This window comes from Hylobates moloch, unplaced genomic scaffold, assembly GCF_009828535.3.
Source record: "Hylobates moloch isolate HMO894 unplaced genomic scaffold, HMol_V3 SCAFFOLD_27, whole genome shotgun sequence".
Classification (NCBI taxonomy): Eukaryota; Metazoa; Chordata; class Mammalia; order Primates; family Hylobatidae; genus Hylobates; species Hylobates moloch.
The window spans coordinates 2,684,855-2,702,736 of record NW_026652302.1 but is presented as its reverse complement, the minus strand read 5'-3'; the positions used below and the strand labels follow the sequence as shown (position 1 = coordinate 2,702,736).

The following is a 17,882-nucleotide window of genomic DNA, read 5'->3' as shown; positions in this document are numbered from 1 at the left end:
TTTTTTTTTTTTTATGGTAACAGCACTTACAATCTACTCTCTGAGCAAATTTCTAGTTTACAATACAATATTATTAACTATAACGCTCATGCTACATTAGATCTTAGGACTTATTCATCCTATATAACTGCAACTTTGTACACTTTGACCTGCATCATTCCGTTTCTTCCCTGCCCCTGGTAACCACCACTCTTTCCATGTATTCCGTGTGTGTGTGTGTGTGTGTGTTTATGTGTGTGTGTAAGATTCCACATATAAGTGATATTGCACAGTATCTTTCTATCTTTCTTTTTGTGTCTGGCTTATTTCACTTAGCATAATGTCCTCCAGGTTTATCCATGTTGTTGCAAATGGATCGCCTTCTAAAGGCTGAATGATATTCCATTGTGTGTGTGTGTGTGTGTGTGCGTCCGTGTATATGCGTGCGTGCATGCATATATATGTATCACAATTTCTTTATCTATTCATCGTTAACAGACACTTTGGTTGTTTCCAAATCTTCGCAACTGTGAATAATGCTGCATGAACTCGAGAGCGATTTCTATGAGATCCTGATTTCATTTCCTTTGGGTATACAACCAGAAGAAGGAGGCTGGGTCACTGGCTTTAGCAACGATTTTTGCAATATCACACCAAAAGCCCAGGCAACCAAAGCAAACCTAGATAAATGAGACTTCATCCAACTAAAATGCTTCTGCACCGCATAGGAAATAATCAACAAAATGAAAAAAAAACAGCCTACAGATTGGGAGAAAATATTTGTAAGCCATATATCTGATACGGGGTTAATATCCAAAATACATTAAGTTCACAGAACTCGGCCAAAATAAATAAGTAAAACACCCAGTTAACTAATGGACAAAGGATCTGAATGGACTTTTCAGACGAAGTACGAATGGCCAACAGGTATAAGAAAAGGCGCCTAAAATCACTAATGAACAAGGAAAAGCCACTAGGTATCTCCTCACACCTGCTAGGATGACTGTTATAAAAAAGATAAGCGATAATAAGTGTCGGTGAAGTGCGGAGCAAAGGGAACCTTGTACACTGGTGGTGGGAATGTGCACTGGAACAGCCATTATGGAAAACCCTACGGAGGTTCACTCAAAAAGTTAAAAACAGAACTACCAGGCCAGTGTTATCCGTCCTGGCCTGGTCAGGTGCCACTTCCTTTCCCATCTAAAGGGGGCTGCTGGCGACCCAAGGCAAGGCCCGCAGGTGTGGCTCTCCCTGCGGGCAGAGTAGGGCAGGAGGTGGATTTCCAGGCCAGAGGCTTCCCGGCTGGGCCCGGAACCCAGGCTGACCCCCCAGGCCGACCCCGGCCCCGGAGGGGGCTCAACGACCTCGGCGCCTCCTCAGGCCCCCAGTGAACCTCCGGGGCCCATGAAGGCTCCAGGCCGGCTCCCCGGGGGCCCACCAGCGGGCGTCTGGACCTCCCTCCACGCCGCGACCGCCAGGAGGCGCCGCCCGGGAGAGGAAGTCCAGTTGGGCCCGGCCGGGCTTGAAGGGCGCAGGGCGGGAGCCGCCTCGCGCAGGGTCTTCACCAGGCCGGCGCCAGGCCCTGCCCTCGTCCGGCCCCGCCCGGGCCGCGAGCACTGGCGGGTTCCGGGTCCTGTGACCTGTCAGGCGGCGTCAGCGGGCGCGGCGCAGGGCGGGCCGGCCTCGGGGGAGTTTCCGCGGCCGCCGGGGGCGCGGCGGCAGAGCGCGAGGCCGGGCAGGGGGCCAGACTCGGAGCCCAGGCGCGCCCGACAGCCGCAGCGCTCATGGCGGGCGGCGGAGCTGGGGACCCCGGCCTGGGGGCGGCCGCCGCCCCGGCGCCCGAGACCCGCGAGCACCTCTTCAAGGTGCTGGTGATCGGCGAGCTTGGCGTAGGCAAGACCAGCATTATCAAGCGCTACGTGCACCAGCTCTTCTCCCAGCACTACCGGGCCACCATCGGGGTGGACTTCGCCCTCAAGGTCCTCAACTGGGATAGCAGGACTCTGGTGCGTCTGCAGCTGTGGGACATCGCGGGTAAGCGCGGCCGCGAGTTTCCCACTCCAGAGCCCCGCCGGGCCGCCTGGCTCCTCTCTGCCTCTTTTCTTTTTCTTCTCTGCCTGAACTCGTCTGCCTGGGTACATTTAGGAGAAGAGAGAGGCCCAATCCAAGGGCGAGATGCGATGGACGCGGTCGGCTGGACTCGGTCGGGCCCGGAGGATGGGATGGGCAGTAGGAGTTGGAGCAGGTCCTGCACGCCAGAGCTCGCTCTCCTGAAGGGAGGCGAGGAGGCCAGGGGGCCTTTTCCAGAAGTTTGAACTCTGAATAATGCAAGTGTATCATACATACACCAGGACTAGTTGAGAAGGCTGCTTTGGAGCGGGCCGGCGCCTCTCAGCCTCAACTCAAGTTCAGAGGGATTGGGTGACTTACCCGAAGCTGCACTCCTAGTTAGTGACACCACCAAGACCAAAAGCCAGGTTCCTTTCCAGATCATTTTCCACCACCTGCCTTGGCTCTGAGACTGGCCTTTGTGAGGGAAACTCCATTCCTCAAATACTTTGCTCTCATCGCAAGCCCAGGACAGACACTCCGTGAAGATTTGGGAAAGCTTTCCTGAAACTTTACACTCACTCCTTCCTCTCTTGCTAAACCAACACCTAGTCCCATCCCTGGTGCCCTCGCCCCCCCCCCCACGCCCCCCCCCACTCCTCAATACACTGTTTCTCTGCCATTTGCTTTCATTTGTTCTGTTTGAGGGGGTACATTTCCCTCTGCTCTGATTTATGAACACCTGAACTTTGCCTGGTGTGGTGGTTGGGAGTGGGCGTTTTAAGATGATGTTAACTATTGGAAAGTTCATAGAAATGGTACCAAGCCAAGCACCAGTGGCTCATGCCTGTAATCCCAGTACTTTGGAAGGCCTAGACTGGAGGATCGCATGAGCACAGGAGTTCGAGACCAGCCTGGGCTGTTAATGAGATCCTGTCTCTTCAAAATACATACATACATATATACATACGTACATACAAAAAATTAGCCACATGTGGTCGTGTGTGCCTGTAGTCCCAGCTACTCAGGAGCCTGAGGCAGGAGGATCACTTGAGCCTAGGAGAGGTCAAGGCTTCAGTGAGCTGTGTTCTCACCACTGTACTCCAGCCTGGTCAAGAGAGTGAGACCCTATCTCAGAAAAAAAAAAAAAAAAAAAAAGTACGAAAATTACTCTGTTCAATCATTACAGGTGTTAAGAAGCACAGTCTGCAGTACAGCATTAGAATGGGAGCTGGTTTAGGGTTAGAGGACACCTGAGGCCGCCTTTCATTCTACAGTCCCTACACTGAAGCCCATAGAGGGTACAGCTACCTGGCTGGTAGCAGAGTGGTTGGGGGGGATCACAGGTCTACTGTCTGTCTGCCAGGTAGTGCTCTTGTCATTTATAGCTTGTTATATAAGAAAGAGTATTAAATAATTGTAACCTATAACTCATTCATTTAAGAGCACATTTCTGTCCCTCAGATAGGAGAATAAATGTATGCAACTCAGTCCCTCAGAAAAAAGGAGTAATCAGCCAGGGACTCAGCTTTTTGTTGTTGTTTTTTGTTACCAAAAACCAAAAGTTCGTTTGAAAAGTCATCTTTGAAGCCAGAGGTTTTTTCGAAACACTTCCTGCCGTTGCACAGAACCCTAATGAGCAGTATTTCTGCTTCTTGACAAAGTCATGGATTCTAAAGGTTGCCTTACCATGTGACAGTCATTCTCTAGGAATCTGCAGCATAGCTGAGGATTTTCACAAAGATGGTTTTAAAACCTTGCTTACAAGGGTGATCGACCTTGCCTTACTCTTTATGTAAATTATGGCATTTTGTTATTAAATTACGATTGGATCCTACTGCTGGTAAATTAGTATGAGTAACTAGATTTTTAAGTGTTTGTAGTTAGAAACTTGAGAAAGTAAAAGCAGGAGTAAGATATAAATTTTCTTTCTGGTATCACCTCTTCTTTTTTTTATTAATCACAGACCTCGAATGACAGGAAGGGGTCATATCTAGTTTTTATCAGACTCTGATACACATCTGCCTAGATGGGATATCCTTGTACTTTTCACTAAATCCAAAGCTTGAGTTTTACCAGGAAGGAAAACAGAAGTTTAAGATCTCCAAAAGGGATTTCTGGATGTTAGATATTGTTTCAACAGGTATTGTTGCCCCATACAGCAAGTACAGACCAGCAATTTACAAAATTAGAGGTAAATTTATAGAAATTATTAGGCTTACATTATAAGTAAGATTTTCAGAGATAGAATTTTAATATAAGGAAAGTGAAGGAGAAAAATAGCTTAGTGAGAGACCAAAAAAAGAAAAAAAAAAAACTGTTTTAGAGACCAAAAGAAGCAAAACAAAACAAAAAATCTTTAGCCTAAAGTTTGGAGAACTACATTACTAACTGTTTGATTTGAATATTTGAGCTACTAGTGAATCTCAGCTCATACCATTTGAATTAAGTAATGATGATGTAATGAAAGCAAACTGAAGGCTGCTCCACAAACTTCCCCCATGGCTAAGCATACTTGCCTTATGTAGTAACAAAGTTGGATCATATTTAATTCTCAAATAATAGAAATATTCTTTGATTGCAAAATAGTAGGTAGAGCCAGCTACTTGCCATAACTAAGTTAAGGTGTGGTGTTTTTACTAGTTAGGTTTTTTTTTTTTTTTCTTTGGTCGCTTTAGTGAGAGGGCAAGGTAGTAAAGAAATTATGACAAATCTCCATCCTTGAAAGCTTTGGCAAGTATGATAGGCTAGAATTGTCAAATGTTTTCTACACATGTAGCAAAGCAGATTCAGCTGAACTCTTCAAGTTAAGAACCATTGTGATCCTCAGATGCATGAATCTGTTCTTACGGCATTGAAGGAATCTGGCTTTAAAATACAGATGCAGTTTAGTGCAGTTTTTGTGTTAGACAATTGCGATCTCTTAACTCACACGTACTTTGGGACTGCTGCTCAAAACATAACTGAAATATAATAAAATCTGGAAGTCTTTGATAACACTTTACAGAGATCTTAATAAATGCATACTCAAGATATAGCAAGAGATGTCTCTGATCTTCCTTTTAATGCTCAGTATAGGTAAAGTAGTATTTGGTTTACTATTATATACTTATTGCCTGTTAATCACTGTAGAATTTTTCAGGCAAATTGAAAGACTGGTCTAGGTTAAATCTTAAAAAACAAGTTTGTCCATTTAGGTCTAGTATACTTTAGCCTTCATGTATTGACTGAGTGATTTGCTTTTTAGGATCAACATTTTTTAATAAAAATCTGAATGAGTAACTCTCCTTTGGGCCAAAGGACAAATTGGGAACAGTCTGCTCTGAAGTTCATATAAATGATATTTACCCAAGCATAAAATGCGTGCTTAGAAGATATAAACTATATAATTTATGCCTAAACTTATTTTACATTGTTTTAATTCCCATCCAAAATAGAATGTGGATCCTGATTGCCTTGCTCCATCTTATACTTTGTCAATTAGTATACCTAGTAATCTCCCTTTGTCTTTTTTTCATACCTCCTATCATCCTTCATGAGCAAGAATCTAGAATATTACCTCTGACACTTTCCTGATTTTAAAGGTAGTTTTCAGTCAGATATACACATATTTCTAATTATAAAGAAGCCATGCTTTGAGGAATTAGTCTGTGTAATTATTTGTAGTCTCCATCTTAAACACAGATCCTGCAGTTAAGTTTCCAGTGTTTATTGGTGGCTGATTACATACCAAATCATTTACAAGGCTTTTTAAAATCTTTGTTACATGTGGGTAATCTGGCTCTTGTACTGTCTTGCCATCCTCAGCCTTATTCAAGCTCAATTGCTGTGCTGAATTATAAGCAAAGCCTACTGGCTCATTTACATCTGTAAATCTTTCACTATTCCTGAGTCCTGAGACACCTTTGAATGCCACAGTCTGGGCTATCCATTCACAATTGTCCAGGCAGGCAGCTGGTCAGCATAATAACATATTTGTATTACTGCATATGGAAATTCCCCTGATAATGGTAGTCCTGTTGCCCTTCCGTTTTGAATATGTTACCATTCTTCACTGCCTCAATTAGCCCTCATAAGCTAAAAGGTGCTCAGGTTAGCAGTAGAGATAGTGGAGCACAGATAGGAAGTTCTACAACTTTCCTTTGCTCTCAGCCATTTGCCATTCTACCTTTTGAGTTGAATGAATTGTAGGTTTTAGTGGTCCTGTAATCTAAACACAGAGAGGTATAGTAACTTGTATGGAGACAGGTTTCATGACTCAGATATGAAAGCAATACGCTTTTAAAAGGATAGCAGAATTTTGGTTTATTGATGTCAAAACAGCAGCACAAATACTTTTCGAAATTTTCAAATGTTCTGGTTATCATGAAATTAGTCATGTATATGTTGTCTTGACCTTCCAATTTTCTTAAGCTTTTGATATGAAAATTTCAGTGAGTCTCATTCTGTTATAAATGTACCCAGGATTTTGTTTTTAGTCAGATATGATGGGGACATCAGATCAGGAGATGGATTGCCATTTGAAAGATAGTTTATTACAGTTCCCAAGAGTGGGGGCACATTATGCCACACCACACAAGATCACAGGGAAAAGCAGCAGGGTTGGTCATGAGAAAGAAGGAGCAAGGAAAATGCGTGGGCTGGAGCTTTTACTGTGGCTTTTGCAGGAAGGAACCAGTGAGGTAGGGTAGGTAAGCTGAGCAAGTTGAGGATTGGCTAGTTGGAATAATTTTGGTGTAGTCTGGGTGATAGGAGTGGTCTCTAGTTGTCAAGTATCGGGCCCTGGGGTGATTTGGGACGGGATAGTGTCCCAGACTGCAGGAGCCTGGTGCAAGGAGACAGGTGGGAGGTATGGATTTAGGATTGATGGGCTGACTGATACGGTGTACATATCAAAGTTGTGCTCTAAGATAGCTCCTTTGCTCTCTCTAGAAATTAGCTAACCGCTAACCATGGGAGGGTCAGTCCCACCCCAGGCCCACAGTGCCCCAAGTTGTCAAAACATCATAAAATACAGAAAAACAAAGCACAATTAATACATATTCCTAGGCACTTACTAAAGATTGAGAGATTAAAGTACTCTTCCAAAGAAGGAAAATTTGAAGGTCTCAGATTTATAGCCTAGGAATAGCATTTCCTTAAAATAATGAGGATTTCACACTAAATCAACACTTAAGTAATAGAGAGTGGGCTACGTCCGCAAGTTTAAGTTATCTTAAGTTTGTAGAGATCTTCTCTTGGATGGTGAAAGAAGTGCATAGATATAAATTTGGGGAGACTTCTGGAGGGTGAGAAAAAAGAACAAGATAAAGTTGCTTTAGAATTCTGTTATTCAATTATATTTTCAAAAGTTTTTTTGTGCTTTTTAATAGTTGAGTAGGCTGCAAATATCTAGTCTTTTCACTGTTCTTTTACTGATCTTGAGAAAGACAGACCCAGATGAAAATAAATGGATGGCAAGAGTTTAGTTTAAGGCTCTAACAGTCTTTCTAATTAACAGATGCCCATGTATTCTCCTCTTCCCCATTATTTTCGCTCACTTCTATCCAGATATTTTTCTTAAGCATCATCTGTAGTGGTTTTTCTATTTTTTTCATTCAGTTTTGTTACTCTTTTACTTTACAGATTTATTTAATCTCAGTTTCAAAAGGTGGTAGATGAGCAAAAATGATACTTTGTACGTGATTTAAGTTAGTTTTACAACTGGAGGAACTTAGCATATCTATGTGTTGTAAATCTTTGAAGCAACATAGTTAAATATAGGTTACACCTACTTAGGTTTTTGGAGAGCAACCCTTAATTTTATGTTACAATTATTATTTTAAATTCATCTTATCTTTTCCCACTCCCTAATTAAACTTCATGTGTTTTGGAAATTTTTGTTTTTTAACTTGCTTTACCATCTCTGAAGCACTAATGAATTAGTTAAGAATTTCTTAAAAAGAGATTACAAATTCATTAAAATAGAAAGTATATTTTACTATTATTTTAGAAAATAAACCATTTCCCTAAATACATGGTCTTGGCCTTTTGATGCTAGGTTATTTACATTTTATTCCCATTGCCGTCTGGATTCAGTGATTGTAGAATATATAGAAAATCGGTATAACATTCAAGTTATAATACGGGAACCTGAAATATCAATGTTAGAGCCAGGAGGACTTAGTGATCCCTAAAGATCCCTGAGACCAGTTGGCATAGTTAAGCCAAAAAAGTTTCTTGCCTGAGGTTGCTTGAATTTGGGTGCTTGGCATTCTGAATCTCTGGTATAGTTGGACTTTTATCAAGTTTGTTTTTCTCTGCAAACCATTTTTACCATTACAAGGTATAGCACATAACGAGCTAATAGTTTAAAGCTTTCACATGTTTAATGTGCCATTTTTAAAAAGCATACTCAGGCTTTCATCATGCAATAAACTTGTGGAGCACTTAATAATAGCTGACGTTTATGCAGGGCTTACCTGGCATTTTACACTGTTTTGAACTTGAAGTATAACTTAACATGCATAGACCCTAAGTGGATACATTTATGAATTTTTATATACCATCTCCACTTCAAGATATAGAATATTCTTAGCCTCCTAAAACAGAAGTCAGCTACATTTTCTATAAAGGGCCTGACAAGTGTTTTAGGTTTTGTAGGCCATTTCATCTATGTGGCTACTACTCAACTCTGCCATTGTAGGTCAAAAACAGACATAGACAATATGTAAACAAATAAGGGTGACTGAATTCCAGTAAAACTTTTTTTAGCTGGATTATGCATTGGCTGTAGTTCATCAAACTGCCCTGGAAGTCTTAGGCAGGGACTAAGTTTAACCCTCTCAGTGACCCTCGAATGTAGGTATTATTTTGTATACTTTTATGGAGGTATAATTGACATACAATAAGCAGTACAATTTGAATTTTTACATCATTATAGTCAATATTTCAAATATTTTCATCATCGCAAAAGTGTTTTTCTCTTGCCCCTTTGGAATATATATACCCTGCCTTTCCCAAGGCAACCATTTATCTGCTTTCTTTTACCGTATTGGCATAGTTTGCACTTTTTTCAATTTGATGTGAATGAATTCATGTAACATTACCCACCTGCACTCTGACCTGGCTTCTTTTATAAAGCATAATGATTTTTGAAATACATCCATGTTGTTGCTTGTATCCATGGTTTTGTTCCTTTCCTTTCTATTGTTGAGCTGTATTTCGTTGTATAACTAGACAATAGTTTATCCATTAATCTGTCGATTGACATTTTATTTGGCATCTGTGAACATAATGAACGTGACTTTGAGAGTTCCAGTTGTCCACATCCTGGTCAACACTTGGTGTATTCGGACTTCTTAATTTTTAGCCATTCTTGTGGGTGTGAAGTGTCATGTTGTGATTTATATTTACATTTCTCCAGTGAGTCATGATGTTGAACATCTTTTCCTGTGCTTATTTTTTCATCACATACATTTTTTGGTAAACTGTCTGTTCCAATCTTTTGCTTACATTATTAATTTTTTTATCTTCTTCTTTGTGAGTCTTGAGATTTTTATATATTCTGGGTACAAGCCCTTTGTCAGATAAACAGTTTGCATTTTTTCTCCTAGCCATTGCCTTTTGTTTTCACTTACTTAACCATGTAATTGATACTTTTAATTTGCCCTATAGTGTGGTTGTTTAAAAAGTACACTCTGATGTCAGGACTGCCACCGAATTTTGAATCCTAATCTTGGGAACTAAAGAAAATGAATTAATATTTTTAAGCCACAGGATCTTCTAAATTACTTGTCATAAACATTTCTGATTTTCTTGTGCTTACCAGAAAGGTTATATGAGTAAATATTTAAATAAGACTCACTAATAAAAGGAAATACTTGAAATTTACAGATGATTCACAAAATAAAAAAAAAGCAACAGTCACTAAAGTTTAACAGCTCTTTGTTAACTTCTAGGTTTCTGACTGTTCTTTTACTCATTTGGCACCCCACTCTCTTTTCTAAATTAAAGATATAGTCCAAAGGAATACTTTATTACCTTTTGTTTATCTGACAAAGGGCTTGTACCCAGAATATATAAAAATCTCAAGACTCCCAAAGAAGAAGATAAAAAAATTAATAATGTAAGCAAAAGATTGGAACAGACAGTTTACCAAAAAATGTATGTGATGAAAAAATAAGCACAGGAAAAGATGTTCAACATCATGACTCACTGGAGAAATGTAAATATAAATGTAATTATCTTGAAATCTTACTTTTTCAATTTCCTAATTTAAGACTATCATATCTTGTTGCTTAGTCTTTTCATATTCAATAATTAAAACATATAAAAATGGAAGTGGTTGGTAATGTGTGCACTGCATTTGAAATTGGAGTCTGAATCATTTCAATGCATATAGTCTTTCTGCAGAATAGCGATTTTGAACAGTTGGCATATCATCTAAGTTTTTATAAATGTCAGCATTATGAGCCAATGAACTATATAATGGTCAGATTTACATTACAGTAAAATATGAACATAATAGTAGGGTTTCATATGTGACCATTTGTTACAGTAAAATTTAGACCTTTGGACTATTACAGTACAGCTTCAGTTAAACCATATAAGGAGTCATCACAAAACAAACCTTAAATTATCCATTCACATTTGACCATTGTTTTATTCTTCTTCCATTATTCCCTAAAACAATATATAAAATTATATTGCATTGTAGAGTTTGGAGAAGGAAGAATTTTATATTTTGGGGTATCTTTGCATCTGTGCAGAGAAAATGTATCAATAAAATGTAGATAAAGCCTGTTGCTCATGTGTTTCAAGAGAAAAGTGTCTTTATCATAGAACAGAGTGATACATCTTAGATGTGCATTGATTGCCAATCATTTTTCCTTCACACTGTAGTCAGTAACTAAGTCAAGGCAACTGCAAGATAGTTCAGAAAGGCTAGCATCCCACTTCTGTAGGTGTGTGGAAGTCAGAAGACCTGGATTCGAGTCCTGTCTTCTTTAGTCAGTGCCACTATAATCCTGGCCAAGCATCCATTTTCCTGTTGTTACATCTGTCAGATGAAAAGAAGGGTCTTTCCTATGCCAAAGATTAGTACAATAGCAGATAGTAAGAGAATGCTTTGCAAAGTCCTATATAATGTACAAAGAAGATTTTTCCAAAAGTGTTTGACATAAGTTAAATTATTTGAAAAGTACAATGATATCTGAAGAACCCTGGAATTGATTCTTCTTGTAACAACACAACCAATTGTGCTTTTTGTTCTGAAATAGATTTTCATGTGTCTACTACTTAGGGGGTGAAATCTTGCATATTGAGTCAGAAGTGGGTATGGGCTAGAGATAAGAAGGAGAGATGAGTTGAGAACATGAACTACTTTATCTCATGTCCAGCCCTAATCTATTTGACTAGCATGTTACCCACTGCACTTATCTCCTTCCTGCAGGCTTCATTTCTTCTATTCTTGTCTCTTCTTCCTCTACTTCCAGCTTTGTGTTTTCCTTTAGTGCCTCTCTTAGACTAAGGGGAGAGGAATTGGAATAAATGACAGACTTTGTAGCTTTAAATATTGTCATATTGGTTTTTATGGAGAATATGTTGTACAGAACATAAAACGAATTCATTATGTACTTAAACCAAATTATCAGACACATCTGCCCTATGGGTCATGGTCTGTATGGATAGCCTTGATCACACCAGGTTATGTTGCTGTGGAATGGAAGATATTTGTTCATAGTATTGCTCTTGGGGTAAAAGGGGTTATACCTAAATTTAGACTCTGTCTGAATTACAAGTTTTTAATTTTTTCTTATATTTATGTCTAGGGCAGGAGCGATTTGGCAACATGACCCGAGTATACTACAAGGAAGCTGTTGGTGCTTTTGTAGTCTTTGATATATCAAGAAGTTCCACATTTGAGGCAGTCTTAAAATGGAAAAGTGATCTGGATAGCAAAGTTCATCTTCCAAATGGCAGCCCTATCCCTGCTGTCCTCTTGGCTAACAAATGTGACCAGAACAAGGACAGTAGCCAGAGTCCTTCCCAGATGGACCAATTCTGCAAAGAACATGGCTTTGCTGGATGGTTTGAAACCTCTGCAAAGGTGAGATCTGCTTTGCTTATGCATCTTTTGCTTTCTGGCTCATAAATCTGAGCTGTAACTGTAAAGTATTTAGATGTATTTATGTGAGTGGTGTTTGAAAGTCTGGAAAATGAGAAATGTAGCATGGATGTGTTATAGCTTCTTTCAGTCCACAACAGGACTGCTTTCCAAATTGGCTAATGGCTAATAGAAGGGCAGATTTTCCATCAAAACAAAAAGAGTTATTTAGAGCAAAAAGCAAATGACATTTTCTGTGAGTTGGAGTTTTTAACTTCTCATGCAACTAGAGTAGATGGGGGTATTGTCAAGCACAAGAATTTTTGGTTTTTACAAAAGGCTGAGTGAATAGGAAGATGCCTCTGGTGAAGATGTGTGTCACATGCAGGACCATGTGAAAAGATCAGAGAGGAGAGATTTATTCAGATGATGTTTGAAGAGTTTTAGGTTAACTGTGTACGAAAGATTTGAAACAGCCGGAAAGTATCAACATTTGTGGTATGCTTCATAAACAGTAGAGTGAGAATTTTTTCTTTTGTCTATTATGGAAAGCTGAATAAAATATTTTCTGAAGGAAAAAATAAAACACTAAGTTGGCTTTCAAAAATCTTAACAGTCTAGTGACCAGGCACGGTGGCTCATGCCTGTAATCCTAGCACTCTGGGAGGCCGAGGCAGGTGGATCGGGCAGATCGCTTGAACTGGGAGTTTGAGACCAGCCTGGGCAACGTGGTGAAACCCCGTCTCTACCAAAAATACACAAAGTAGCTGAGCATGGTGGTGCATGCCTGTGGTCCTAGCTTCTCGGGAGGCTGAGGCGGGAGGATCAATTGTGTCTGGGAGGCAGAGGTTGCAGTGAGCTGAGATCACGCCACTGCACTCCAGCCTGGGTGACAAAGTGAGACCCCATCTTAAAAAAAAAAAAAAAAATCTTAACAGTCTAGATATAGAAAAATGTGAAAATTATACATATATAAAATGTTTGGGGGGAGTTACGTGCATTGGAAGTTTCACTGAAGGGGGTTAGTGACAATCAGATTTATGTAAGAATGATGAAATGTTTGAAAAATTCTGTGATGACAGATAAACATTATACCATAAATTTGTTGAAATCTTAACACAGTTCTAGCTTTTAGTTTATGTTCTGTGGATTTTGTGTGTGTGTTTATGTGTGTTTTTATGTATGTATGTATGTATGTATCATTGTTCCTCCAAATCACCCACCTCATTCTGGATATTTACTATCAGATTGGGTTTAGCTCTACTAGAAACTTACCCTTAGAGTGAAAAACTACTTGATGCCAATGATGATCTGCAGGATCAAAGCAAAGCAATGAGAGACTGCACAAAAGGAGATTGCTCCAAAAATATTGCACAGTGATGGAGTCACTGGGAAAAAAAAGACTGTCTACTGCAGGCGGAAATGTACACTCCTAAGCTGGAGGCTAATTGTTTGAATAAATATAGCATCTTAAAATTTCCTTTCATAAATAAAACATAGTGATAGAAGAAAGATGAAGCCCAGGAGTGCTATGTGAGCACTTAACCTGACATGAAGGAGAAAATCACAGAAAGAAAGCCTTCTTATAGAGAAGTCACCTCATTCTCCCAAGAAGCTAGGACCACAGGCATGTGCCACCATGCCCAGCTACTTTTTGTATTTTTAGTAGAGACAGAGTTTTGCCATGTTGCGCAGGCTGGACTCAAACTCCTGAGCTGGAGCGATCCGCCCGCCTCAGCCTTCCAAAGCACTAGGATTACAGGTGTGTTCTTCTGGACACTCATGCCTTCTGCTCTGTATGCCTATTGGGTGATTTGCTCTACTTGCCAGCTTCGCTGTAAAAAGACAAAAAAAAAAAAGGCAGTAAATATAACTGCTTATGCGAGTGTGCATTTTGGTGGAGGAGTTTTATAAATGATAGACAAAATTCCCCTTTAGGCTCTATTTAATCTTTCAGATAATAAATCCAGATTTGCCCCCAGATGTAAGACGTCATGTGACTAGTAGCTTGTGACTGTGTAAGTCATCGGTTTCATTTTATGTATGGATAGGATTACACGCAGAGGTGAAAGGTGAAACACTGGTTAAGAGTAAAAGTTTCAAGTTTGCTCCGTGCTTCCCTACAAATATAATAGAAGCAGCTTCTGTAGAATTTCCTTAGCAGTAAACCAGGCGTGTTCCAAGAGAATAACAGTAATAAAAAAATTTAGGTTAAAAATCTTAGAGTTAAGGCTTAAAGTACTGCCTAAATGTCACTAATAGGTACACTTCTGAGCTGGCCAGCAGCTAACTTCAGATCTGACTTTTGCTTGAATTGCAGTCATCTGACTTTCACTAGAAACATAGGCAAAAGATAACTTTTGCAAATAAATTTCATCATTTCACCTTTATGGCAGATAATGAAACTTTAATAATATTAACATATGGAATTACATTAACATGTGACTAATTACACTAACATTGGAATTTTAACCAACTGTCTCCAAATACAGTTAGAGAATTTTATAATTATTTGATATAATGGGGATAGCTGGGACTGAATGTCACTTGGACATTCAAAAGATCAATACTTGAATTAAAGTTAACACTTACCTTGGGAGTGGAGGTAAAAAATATATAAAAAGCTTGTTTCAGTGCTATGAAAGATGCCTGTAAATAGCACAGCTGTTTTAGGTTTCTTGTTGTCTGAGAAAGGCTTTACAAATAAGGAAAAAGGCTATAATGAACCTTGTAGCATTGGATTGGATTAGAGATTAATATGAGCTTCAGGTTTCATATGTGTATGTGTAAGAGTATATGCATATATATATGTGAGTGTGTATAGATATATGTATGTACACACACATATGTGTAAACAGATAAAGAAGTTGATACAGATGCGTGTGTGTATACATACATTTATTTACTAGCCATACCTGCTGAGAGGGCTTAAAAGGAATGACACCACAGAACCAATTAAACTTACCTCGTGCTCAAAATTCAGTTTTTAAATATCATTCTTCAGTAAAAAGAATGGGAATCCCTGGAGAAATGCCTGATTTTAGGACGGGTGGGACAAGTCAAGTAAAGATGTGCCTGAGATATTTTGTTGTGCAAGAAACTAACGAAATGCTCACAAAATGATGGGGACATGTGACAAAGATACAGGATACTGCCATACAAGCTCCAAACATGTGAGACAATTTGAGCAACAAACTAAATAATTACTATAATGGGTTCAACTTACAGAGTAAACTAATAATCCATGATAGAAATGAACAAATGAATAAATAAATGGGGGAGAAGGGAAACTCTTTTTTTATTTTTATTTTTTTTATTATACTTTTAAGTTTTAGGGTACATGTGCACAACGTGCAGGTTAGTTACATATGTATACATGTGTGGAACCTCTTTCTAACAGTAGAATTCCAGCTAATAAATGTAGAAGGAATGGCAGAAATAAAAAAGTCACCATTAAACACCACAGTGATGATTGTTGTAGGGAGAAATTAATTGATGCTAACATTAGTGGGGAAAAGTGTGGTGTGAAACAGGATATTTACATATTTGCACTAAGTACAAAGGGAAAAATAATAACTTTTCTGTGGAGAAACCTGGCAAAAACAACTTTAAGCAGTATGCTTCCTGATAAACTGTGCAGGGTACATCACTTGTGTTTTATTTCTGCCAAAAATACATAAGTTGAATTTAATGATAAGGAAACATTGAACATCACAGATGGAGGTATATTCACCGGCCAGTGCTCACTGAGAGTGTCAAGGTCATGAAAAGCAAGGAGACTGAGGAACTGTTCCAGAGTAAAAGTGACCAGGGCAACAACAGTGAAATACAGCTTATGATCCTGGATCTGAAATAGGGCATTGAGATAATTGATGCAATTTGAGTAAGCTTGTTAGACTAACACTGATACAACACTACTATGTAATTTCCTGATTTTGATAGTTGTATTCTGGTTATCTAAGATGTTAACATTTGAGAAATATGTGTGAATGGTAGGAATGTTTACTTTCTTGGCAATGTTTTTGTAAATCTGAAATTATTTAAAAATGAACAGTTAAATATTTTTAAAAATAAGCACAGTTTTTGCAATGTGTTACCTGCCGTGTATTTAATGATAACTTATAATTCAGCCACACAAATGCTGTGACAGCTAATAATTCCTTGGGGTGTCATTAATGGACATTGCACTGACAGCATTGTTTCAGGCTAATTTATGCATGACAACTAAAAGGAATAATTTGTACTTAGAGATGGAGAAATAACATGATACCTTTATCATATTTTAATGTGGTTTGAGCCCTTTCAATTTTTTTCACAGTGTATCCTGACTGCTTGAATTAGATATTCAAGGGCAGGAATTTTTTTATTTGGAATGGCTTTATTATATGAATTGCAGCCCAGAGCAAAGATTCATTTTTCAACCATCAAGATAGCTCATTGAACCTCAGTGGCAAAGGTTTAAGATAGGAACATCAGAAAAGGTGTCCTTCATAAAAATAAGGGAGTTCTTTCCATCACCACATTATCCTTTAACATTCAACTCTAAGTGGGCACACACTTTAGTATTAGAGGAAAGTAGCTGTGCCCTTGCAATGCCACCTGTAACAAATTTTCCTGGTCGCATTCATACTCTTAATGCCTTATTCTAAGAATTAATCCTAAAAATTAATCCTGTTCTTCATTTCTGCATTACAGGATAACATAAACATAGAGGAAGCTGCCCGGTTCCTAGTGGAGAAGATTCTTGCAAACCACCAAAGCTTTCCTAATGAAGAAAACGATGTGGACAAAATTAAGCTAGATCAAGAGAACTTGAGAGCAGAGAGCAAATCCCAGTGTTGCTGATACGGCTTCTGCTTCTCTTGTGTGTGCCTCAGCTCTGAAGAAGTTCCTGAGAATGGGTTATGGATGTCATGTTAGCTGTGAGTCTTCCCACAGGTGGCACTTCAAAAGGCAGCACCACTGGGCGCCTGCACTTATTTGAAAATGGAACTTTGGGAGAAGTATCCCTGCTAGTGGCTCTGTAACTTAACAGATGACAATTAGGCTTTTGTCATTGTTGCCATCATATGGAAGATAATGTTTACATCCTTTTAAACATCTTTTTATATGACAGTTCCTCAGGATTTGGTAAGCCTTCCAAGCTGTAGCTTTCAGTGTAAGTGCTGGGGTGGTAATAAAATGTTCCCTCCAGTCTTATGGTCGTTTTGAGTCTATATTTTTGCCATCTTATTGCATCCTCACTTTTTAGGGGGGTTTTTAGATTCTAATAGCCACAAAGGCTTGAGATTTCTCTTCAGCAATTTTCTATTCAAAACTTTGGAAAGGCCAGGTGTGGTGGCTCATGCCTGTAATCCCAGCACTTTTAAGAAGGTGAGGCAGGAAGATCACTTGAGCCCAGAAGTTTGAGGTCACAGTGAGCTATGATTGCACCATGGCACTCCAGCCTGAGCAACAGAGTGAGAACCTCTTTCTTAAAACAAAGCAAAACAAACAACAAATCTTTTGAAACTTCGTGTAAAATTATTTTCCTTACATATAACTTAACCATTCATAGCTGGTGTGGCATGTGGTCACTCTTCTTAAATACATTAAAATGACCTTCTTAATGACTGAAAAAGTACTCACAGCACATCTGTATTATGGATGTTTCCTTCTGGATATGGTTACTACCCCTTGGAAACTATATAAATGAGCATTTCTTCTTCCCTCTCCCTAGTCCTTTCTCTCTTCTCTTCTTCCTGTGTGTTTATGTTCATAACTGAGG

General features: G+C 39.1%; 1 protein-coding gene across 1 annotated transcript; it reads left to right on the top strand.

Moving 5' to 3' along the window:
- The first annotated feature begins 1,652 nt into the window (after positions 1 to 1,652).
- Positions 1,653 to 17,311, top strand: LOC116463103 (ras-related protein Rab-32). Its single transcript, XM_032146069.2, has 3 exons — positions 1,653 to 2,013; positions 11,841 to 12,118; positions 16,811 to 17,311. The coding sequence occupies exons 1-3, from the start codon at positions 1,764 to 1,766 to the stop codon at positions 16,958 to 16,960; spliced, it is 678 nt and encodes a 225-aa protein (XP_032001960.1). The 5' UTR covers positions 1,653 to 1,763; the 3' UTR covers positions 16,961 to 17,311.
- The last annotated feature ends 571 nt before the right edge of the window (positions 17,312 to 17,882 follow it).

Excerpts from the sequence above, each read along its gene's own strand:
- LOC116463103 (XM_032146069.2), top strand. The coding sequence starts at position 1,764 with ATGGCGGGCGGCGGAGCTGGGGACCCCGGCCTGGGGGCGGCCGCCGCC. Across the intron at positions 2,014-11,840 it reads GCAGCTGTGGGACATCGCGG|GGCAGGAGCGATTTGGCAAC; the intron begins GTAAGCGCGGCC and ends ATTTATGTCTAG. Across the intron at positions 12,119-16,810 it reads GGTTTGAAACCTCTGCAAAG|GATAACATAAACATAGAGGA; the intron begins GTGAGATCTGCT and ends TCTGCATTACAG.